General features: G+C 41.4%; 1 protein-coding gene across 1 annotated transcript; it reads right to left on the minus strand.

The window, feature by feature from the left end:
- Positions 1-6,147: 6,147 nt before the first annotated feature.
- LOC102712547 (heat stress transcription factor C-2b-like) lies at positions 6,148-8,793 on the minus strand. The gene is made up of 2 exons (XM_040525108.1): positions 8,459-8,793; positions 6,148-7,233 (listed from the first exon to the last, which is right to left on the minus strand). Exons 1-2 carry the CDS (start codon positions 8,669-8,671, stop codon positions 6,613-6,615), a joined length of 834 nt encoding a protein of 277 aa, XP_040381042.1. The 5' UTR covers positions 8,672-8,793; the 3' UTR covers positions 6,148-6,612.
- Between the last annotated feature and the right edge of the window lie 611 nt (positions 8,794-9,404).

Consider the following 9,404-nt stretch of genomic DNA (forward strand, 5'->3'; position numbering starts at 1 on the left):
TTTACTTCGAGATCATCGCCGAAGTACCCCAGGGGCTAGAGCAAGGCAAGTGGCACTCATCTTTGATCATATTGAACCCATTATTGTAAATTCCCCGCTTTGTTTATTCAAATATGCATTGTTTTAATTAAAGTATTTACTGTATTTATTTTTCGGGTAATCCTTATTATTATGTCGTTGATTATCCAACTTTATTCATGCTAGACCAAGGGTAACTTGATTAGAATTAGGCCTAGGTTAATGCTTAGCCGTGCTTAGAACAAGTAGCTCATGGGATCACTTTAATCATGATTAACTCTGAATAGCTGTAATAATGATTCATTACCCGGTTCGGGCTAATGTCAACAAAAGATTGATAATGGTGGGCTGTGGGTGCATGGTTTTGAGAGTCGCACCCATGGCAATTAAGAACCGGTTCACAGGAAACCCTAGAAGTAAGTTAGTGCTAACCACATATCGAATGGGTAAGGTGGGATTTGAAGCATGGCTTCGAACTATTTGACGTACCAAGGCAAGGGTAGGCGTGATAGAGTATGGACGGACAATCGTGGTGTAACGAAAGCCTTTGATGCTTCCGGATCTACCAAGGCACAAGAGGGGACTGCCCGACTTGGTGTAAGAGAGGGGGTGAAACCTGAAGTGCGGTGCGATTAAATAGGGAGGGTTATGTGACGGGTCCTATCACGGTCTCCTTTCCGGTATACCATGGTGGTATGTCGGCGCACGTTCAAGTGTAGTGGAGTCGTGTCTTGTGGGTACAATAGTACACCTCTGATCAGAGTATAACCTATTCGAATAGCCGTGTCCACGGTTACGGGCGAACTCCCAGCTTCACTGTGATTAGTGAACCTTTAATGACCTGAGTAAACTGGTTTTCACTTGGGACTACTGCAACATGGTGTAACATTGAGTAGTGGTCGGGCCTGTTGCAACGTGGTGTAACGTTGGACAGTGTTGTGGTATTTTACAACTGTTATTTACTTATCCTTTAATGTATTTAATTACCTTTATTCGGTTTATTCTCTGTTATTTATTTAAGTGCTGCTTTATTGCAACTAAGCCTAAGCCTGTCCTTGATAGTCCTTATGCATCATTTATTACCCTCTTTTCCGTGCTACTTGTTGAGTACGGTGGTTTGTACTCAGCCTTGCCCAATTTCCCCCTCTAGAGTTAGAAGTGGAATCCGATGGAGGTGACTCTCCGGAGTGAGCTGTTCTGCCGTCGAAGCTTTGCCTGTGGACTGGAGCCGTACCCGCTGGAGCTAGTCTACTTTTCTTTCCGCTGCATTTTCGTTAGAATAAGTGTTATTTTCAGTTGTTTCTAAGATCGATGGTTATGTAATCAACATTGTCTTTTTGTGTACCCTGCCTGGTCCTGGACAGGGATTTTAATACACAATTAAGTTCAGAAATTCGTGTGAGGAATTTCTGGGCGTGACAGTCCTTCAGGATAGAAGAGAGTAGCGATGACCACCGAGCTAAGGTAGTACTTATGATAAAACAATTATATACGTTATAAATATACGTATCAAACCGTGGTTGAATCGAAAAGTTTCCAGGCATGAGCGACAATTTTGCAATTTGCCCCTTGCCACCTTCATAGAGGGCGGCAAGTGTGGGGACACCAAATTTGAAATTTGTGCCCTAGAAAGAATTCCTCATGATCGTTTAGGATTTTGATGAGACACAAAATGATAAAATAAAACAAGTTTTGATTATTTCACAATAGTTGATTGTTACAACTCTAAAGGTTATAAGATCCAAACTAAAAGAATCCTTACAAGAAAAGTTGATAAAAGACTCCACAGGCAAAAGCTCGAGTGTAGACCAAGCCTAGATCAAGTCTTCACTTTAGAAGATCCCATCAACTTTCCAATATATCTATATGTTAATTTATGCAAGAATGAGTACTTATATACCCAGCAATATATATTACTAGTTGATTAAGCAAAACAATAAGTAAAAGTAATAAAATCATAAAATAACAAAACAAATAAACAACAACTTACCAAAATACCTACAGCAAATTGTATATTATGAAAACTACTTATACCAGAAGAATTTAGAATCACCCAAAATGACATAACTCTAAAGACCGATAGTACGACACATTCAAATGGTTTAAATTACCTCTGCAGAGACTGCCCAGCTTTGCCCATACGATATCAGCACTTTGCAAGGCTAGAGATAATATAGCTGTTCAGGTTGTCCCATATACTACTAGTTAATGCCTAGTGGATCCTTGGACCATCTTAGTGGTCGATTCTTGCTAGCGCTAGTCCAAAGTTTCCATCGTCGCACTTTCATGGCTATCCACTGTTGTGTAAGCATGCCCATTTGACACCTCGTGCCCCTTATGCACTTTACACCCCAACTTTGCTTATCAAAAGCCACCCTACAGTCTTTCATATCATTGGGACAACGTACTAGGCTATATATATACCACATATGCATAACCTCCAATCACAAATCCATTCCACCAAATCCTTAGTTTAAGGGGGTTTTCATAAGGGATAACCATGTGAAATGATAACTCCATGTATCAATATATATATATCCCCTCACAATACCACAAATCTCAATGTAGCTCCATAATGATTGTGTAATAAAATGCAATGTTATCTTGAAGTATCAAACTACATGCAATGCATAAATGCTTTTAAAATAAAAACATTTACTAAAAACTTATAATGCATGAAATCTAAATTATAGGTTTCTATATGAGCAAAATTTTAGTATTTGCTGTACCTATTTACTAGGTGATAATGCAAGAAAGTAAATCAAATTATGAGCAGAAAGTAAAGGTTATAAATGCATAAACCTAGGAGTTTCTATATGACAAAATTTTATTATATCTTGTCTTTGCCTTTGAGATGTCCTATAGTTTCAATTGAAGTCGGCAAGGTCCACATCTGCTTAATGCTCCAATGAACAAAGAAAACTAATAAAAAGTTTTAGAAAACAATTATGAAAGAAAGTAAATTAAAAGTCAAAGTCAAAATTAAAATAAAGGAGATATTGGTTCCTAAGGTTTAGAGTTTGAAAGATTTGGGTAAATGTGACTATGGATAGGATCGATAAGATTTATCCACCTTATTTGAGTGGAGTGATGGGTATAATAAGTATGCATTTATATTTTTGGGCTAATACGAGTTGGGCAGTATAACGCTTAAAAAAATGAAAGTTTGGTGAGAGTTTAAATAATGGGAAGGCTATTTTATGATTGTGGATAGTGAGGGAGTGATTGGTTTTATACATATAGTGTGTTTATGGAGACCGAAGAAATAATTGAATTCCGCCCAGCGTACGCATTGAGGCGCGAGGTACGAAAAAACAATTGTTCGGCCTTGGGTTAGGTTATACCAGATTTACGGCTATTGATGTCGGGGTTCATAAACCGTGCGATCATCTTTATAAAAGTCGTAAAATTCCGGCAGCTATTTGATAGCTAAAGAATGAAAAGATTACAAATAAATACCTAAAATAAAACATTATAAATAAATGATAAAATAATAATAGGAAGAAATAAATAAATAAATCTAAATTTTTATATGCTAGTTTTTAGAAGAAGGAAAATAAAAGATTTGATATATTTAGTGAATAAATGTTTTAAAAGTAAAGGGGATGAAAAAAAATAAAAGGATTATAATTACATTATGCTTTGTTTAAATTGGATTTGGAATAAAATAAAAAGATATTTTAAACTTGGAAGTTTTTTTTAAAAATAGAATTATAAATTTAAATAGAATAGGTAAAAGATAATTTTTTTAGATTTGGTATAAAATCAAAACTTTATTTGAATTGAATTTAAAATTAGAGGACATAAACCCTATTATAGGATTTGGTTAAAGAAATAAAATAATTACTTTATAAACGATGGGGCCCACTTGTCATTTATCTCTCCTTATTTTCTTCTCTTCTCTTCTCCTCTCTTTCTCTGCTTTATTTCTTTTCTTTCACAGGCAGAGCAGCAAGCGAGAGGAAGAGCCGTCAGCCGTGGAGAGAGGGGTGGCTTCCAGCGGCCAGCGGCTGGGGAGGCGATGGCGGCCGGCTGCGGGGCCAAAGGAGGCCGACGTCAGCTGCGGAGGCTCCAGCCATGGCTTCCGACAGAGAGAGAGAGAAAGAGATAGAGCTCGAGAGCTCGGACGGGTGCGAGTTCGGATGGGAGCGGAAAGGGGCTATTTATAGGGGTTTGAGGAGGTGCGGCGACGATGGCAAGCCGACGACGACGACGGTTTTGGCGCGGCAAAACGGCGGCGGCGGCAGTTTGGGGATAAGGTCGGCGGCGACGGCGTATGGGCGAGCAACAGTTGGTAGTGGTGGTGGTGGCTGGGAGCCGCCGGCGGTGGCGGTTTCAGGCACTGCCGATGGCGGTTGCTGCAGCAAACGGGCGGCGCCCATAGCAATGGCGACGACGGCGGTTGGCTGGCCACCGGGAAGCAGCGGCGGCCGCGGCGTCTGCTGCTGTTTCTGGTGAAACAGTGGAGGGAGAGAGCTGGGTCGGCGGGCTGAAACCAGCTGGCTTGTTAGGCCGGCCTGGTTGATTTACTGGGTCAGCTTGCCCAGAAAGAGAGAAAGTTTTGGCCCTTTTGGAATAGTAAGATTTTGGAATTTGTAGAAATTTGAGATCTGGAATTTATAGAAATGTTTCAAAGGAGTGAAATTATATAGATTCAAAGAAATAAAAATTTGTAAGAGATACTTAAATTAAGAAAAACAAGGAATGGATTTCAATGATAGATTATTCAATTTTGAAGAAAAATCCAATTTGAGATTAAAGGTTTAAAATGATGCGGAGCTTTGAAATTTATTGGAATGAATCAAAGGAAATAAATTGAAAGGAGTTATTAGTGACTTCTATAGGAATTTGGAAATAACTCCTAATTGAATTTATGGATTTTTGTTGAGGTTAAAGGAACGGAAGTTTAATTGAAAAGAAGGTGATGATACATAATTGAATGCGGGACCGACCAAAATTTAAATTAGAACTGAATTTTGAAGTAAAACCTTTTAAAATAATAACGCCTTTTAAGATAATAAATCTTTTAAAGAAGTTTAGCTAGCAATAAAATTAAGCAAGATTTAAAATAAAATTCTCAGAAAGTTTCTTATGAGATTTTGAGAAATTGAGTCCGTTCTAACAAGGGGCTAAATTGCAAAATTGTCTCCACGCCGTCATCGTCTGTCCCCAGCTCCTTCCCTGCCATTTGCCATGTCACATTTCCTCCCTCTAGGAGAGCGGCACAAGGTTAGATTTGTAAACTTTATAAACAAAAATATATTTTTGTAAATTATTTATTAAATAAAATAAAATAATTAAAAAATTCCGTACCTACCTGCTTCTCAGTGTGCACGCCCTCGAATCGCCTATTTCAAACCCATTCAACGACAGCCTGCTTACCATGTCTAATATGTAGCCCATGAAAGATTGGCCCATTCTAAGGTATTCCCTCTTACTTTTAATATTTCACGTCGTTTCTACACCTGTTTCGCCATTTGTTTTATTTAAAATTTTAGTAAAAATATCAAAAAAATATAAGTCATAATTAATGATAAAACAAATTACAACAATATAAATTAATTATATAAGTTTTTAATAGAACGAATGATAAAAATTATCCAAAAGTTAACGCCATATAGATGCCAGGGAGTAAAACAATTCAACCCGCTAAATCGATTGGTGGGTGGTGTGGAGTCTAGTTTGGTTATGGTATGTCACGAGCTGTTTATTAGGTAGCACTTAAAGCGTTGTATAGTGGATAGGAGCAGAACAGAAACTAATCACTTGTAGAGCTGAATTAATATGTGCTTCATTATTTTTAGAATTTACTTGTTTATTACGTAGCGCTCAAAGCGCTGTATATGGATAGGAGCAGAACAGAAACTAATCACTTGTAGGGCTAAATTAACATGTATTTCATTATTTTTGAATTTACGTGATAAATTGACAAGATATAAATAGAACAGAAACTAATCACTTGTAGGGCTAAATTAACATGTGTTTCATTATTTTTAGAATTTACGTGATAAATTGACAAGATATAAATGAGATTATATAGCTAAGCATAGGGCTTAAGCCCTAGCCGCCCTATACATTATTCCGCCCTGATTGTAGATGCTGTAATATTAATTGCACGGGCTAACAGCTTATACTTCTAAAGATTTTAATTATGCCATCCCATCTCCAAAATTCTTAACACTGCAACATGTAAGGTAATTTACATGAAATTAAGGGCTGACCCGACCATTACAATCATGCATATGCGTATGTACACAACAGCACTAGTTAAGAGCCTTTAGAGAGGCCATTGCCATCACTCCCTACAGCAACACAAGTACTCCATAGATACACACATATATAGCACATCTTATTAAGCATCGCCGCAGCATTGCAATTTGCAAACATGTGACCAAGCAAGCAAGCACCCATCGAAAAAGCGACGCCATGGATACATGTCGTGCCACATCACCATCCCAGCAGCACACGGCGGCGACAGCGCGACGGCGAGCGGAGACGCATGGGGCGCCAATAGTTCGGCGTAACCAGCCGGAAAATGAGAGCAGTTCGCGGCGGCGGCCGACGCATGTGTCAGTCCGTGGATGGGTGAGTTGATCAGTAGCCGCTGTCCACTCCGAAAGCGAACGAGCAGCCGGCTGGCGCGGCGGCTGCATCCACGGGCATGTCGGGGAACATGTCGGCGCCGGTGTAGAACCCGGCGAAGTCGACGGCGTCCGGGCCGAACGCGACGGAGGCGGCGTTGTGACCGACCTGCAGGTCGCCGTCGAGCAGCAGCCTCGCGCGCTTCTCGCCGCCCTCCACGGGCGAGGCGGCACCCGCGAACCCGTCGTCGACGGCCGCGGCGGGGGAGGCGCCGTTGCCGCCCGCGCCGACGAGGCGGTGCAGCCTGTCGCGGTCGCCGACGACCTTGAGGAGGAACGCCAGCATCTGCTTGGGCCTGCGCTCCGTCTCCTGCACGCGGCGCCACATCGCCGCCACCCTGTCGTCGATGGTGCGCTGCTCCTGTTTCAGCCGGACCACCTCCGTCGCCACCATCGTCATGTCGTCGTCGCCGCCGCTGCCATCCAACGCCGACGCGTCCCTGCGCTTGCCGGCGCCTCCCCCGCCCGCGGCCGCGCTGCCGCGTCGGACGATGTTGCGGAGGAGGTGGGTCTGGCCACGCAGGAACGACGCGTGAGCGAACTCCCACCGGTCCGGGTCCACCTTGCGGAAGCCCTGGCAGGAATCGAGCGACAAATCCAAGCATAATCAGGGCCAGAGATCAAAAATTACTTCACACTTTTCTGAAAAACAAATTCAAAACCACGCCTTTTGACAGTTTTGTGTTCGATTCTTTGGTGATGTCATGTCACTGAAGATAATTGAAGAACAAATGGAACGGGTTCTACAGTTTCTTCAGGTTAATTCTTGCGTGTTGGTTCAAACGGTGACACCAAGGCCTCGTTTATTTCCCAAAAATTTTCAACAAAAGCATCCAATCGAATATTTAGACATCTAAATAGAGTATTAAACACATATAAAAAATTAATTGCACCGTTTCAAAAGAAAAAGAAACAGTGAAACGAATATTTTGAGCCTAATTAGTTTATAATTAGCCTTAAGTGTACCTATATGTGCCAATGACAGCTTAATTAGGCTTAAAAGATTCGTTTCGCGGTTTCAGGCTAGTTTCATTTATGTCCGAAAACCTATCCGACATTCGGGACATTCGGTCACGTGACATGCAAGAGTTTTCTTTTCACCGGATAAACACCCCTAAACACCTTTTTGAGTATTTGACCGATCGTTCAATTACAGAAGGGTGAACAAAATTGAATCTTTGGGTGTTCCCGGAATGAACTCGTGAACCACCTCGGATCATAAACATGTAGCTACCGATCGATTTCTTCAGGTGCATCGAAATCCTATTTTTGTTGGCTTTAATTGACCGCTTGCTTTCTTCCCAGAAGCAAAGCTGAGTGACGCAAAACATGAATATGTTCCGAACGTCCATGATTAGACCAAATTGCATAAAAGAACTAGGCAGTACACACAAAGGAAAAAAAACACGACATAGCGCCAAAGGATTCTATTCTTTGCTTCTCTTTCTTAATATGATTTTAGTACAGCAAGATGTACAGCTCGCTGAATTACACAGCATAAGTACTCCACAATTAAGGCTATAATAATAATCAAGGGTCCCATGCTCTGTTGGCCTACAAAATCGACATGCCAACAACCACAACACTTTTTTTTTCTTCCAAAGAATCTCCCAAAACACACACGCAGAGACCCAAATAACTCAAATAAGAAGCATGTAGTGCAGATCCATGGGTGGGTGGGGTGTCCTCAGAACGAACGAACTGAGCTGAGTAGCTGGCCGATCGATCCATGGCAACGCAGCAGGCAGAGAGGGGAGAGCGAGGAGCATGAAGAGATGAAATTAGCGCGTGAGACTGACATAGGTGTTGAGCTGGCGGACGAAGCTGGAGAAGTTGTTGTGCTTGAAGTGCGCCGGCAGCAGCGTCTGCGAGAAGACGAAGGGGTCGGCGACGACGAAGCTGTTGTTCCCCTTCCCCCACCCGATCACCCCGTCCGTCCCCGGGTCCTCCACCATCCTGTACGTCTTCCACACGAACGGCGCCGCCCCTCCTCCTCCTCCCGCCGCCGCCATCGCCGTCGCCGTCTCCCGGCGGCAGATGGACTAAGCTAAGCTAAGCTAGCTGTGTGTCTCCCGAAAGTATACCTGGCTCTGGCTGAGATGATGGATAGGTATTGCGAATTGCGATGGGGTGGGTTTCTAAATGTGGTAATGGGGGAGCGAGAAAAAGCGAAAGCAAGTACAGGAAAAAGAAGAAAAAAGCGAGGGCCGCGTGGCGGAGCAAGGCGACGTCTCGGTCACCGAAACGGCCGGGAGAGTGGGGAGAGTACGTGGACGCCACAGGTGGCTCGCAACTTTATTTATTATTTCTATATCTTTCATAAAAAAAAACTAGAATTAGGCCTGGTTAAGTTTACAAAAATATTTAGACATATATTTAAAGTATTAAACGTAGTCTAATTATAAAACAAATTTCAGATTCCGCCTGAAAACCGCGAGACGAATTTTTTAATATAATTAATATATCGTTAGCACATGTTGTTACTGTAGCACTTATGCCTATTTATATCCTAATTAGGCTCAAAAGATTCGTCTCACGATTTTCTCTATAACTGTATAATTAGTTTTAGTGTTCATATATATTTAATGCTTTATCTAGATGTCCAAATATTCGATGTTATGCTTTTGAGAAAAGTTTTTATGAACCAAACAGAGCCTTAGACATCATTTATTTGAGAATACAAACGTTACTAATTTTATCTTTTAAATTTAATATTACTCATATTTTATTATGGAATAAAGTAAA

The sequence above is a fragment of the Oryza brachyantha genome, chromosome 6, assembly GCF_000231095.2.
Source record: "Oryza brachyantha chromosome 6, ObraRS2, whole genome shotgun sequence".
NCBI classification, from domain to species: Eukaryota; Viridiplantae; Streptophyta; class Magnoliopsida; order Poales; family Poaceae; genus Oryza; species Oryza brachyantha.

Coding starts and splice junctions, on each gene's coding strand:
- LOC102712547 (XM_040525108.1), bottom strand. CDS start 8,671: ATGGCGGCGGCGGGAGGAGGAGGAGGGGCGGCGCCGTTCGTGTGGAAG. Junction 7,234..8,458: donor TCCGCCAGCTCAACACCTAT/GTCAGTCTCACG, acceptor GATTCCTGCCAG/GGCTTCCGCAAGGTGGACCC.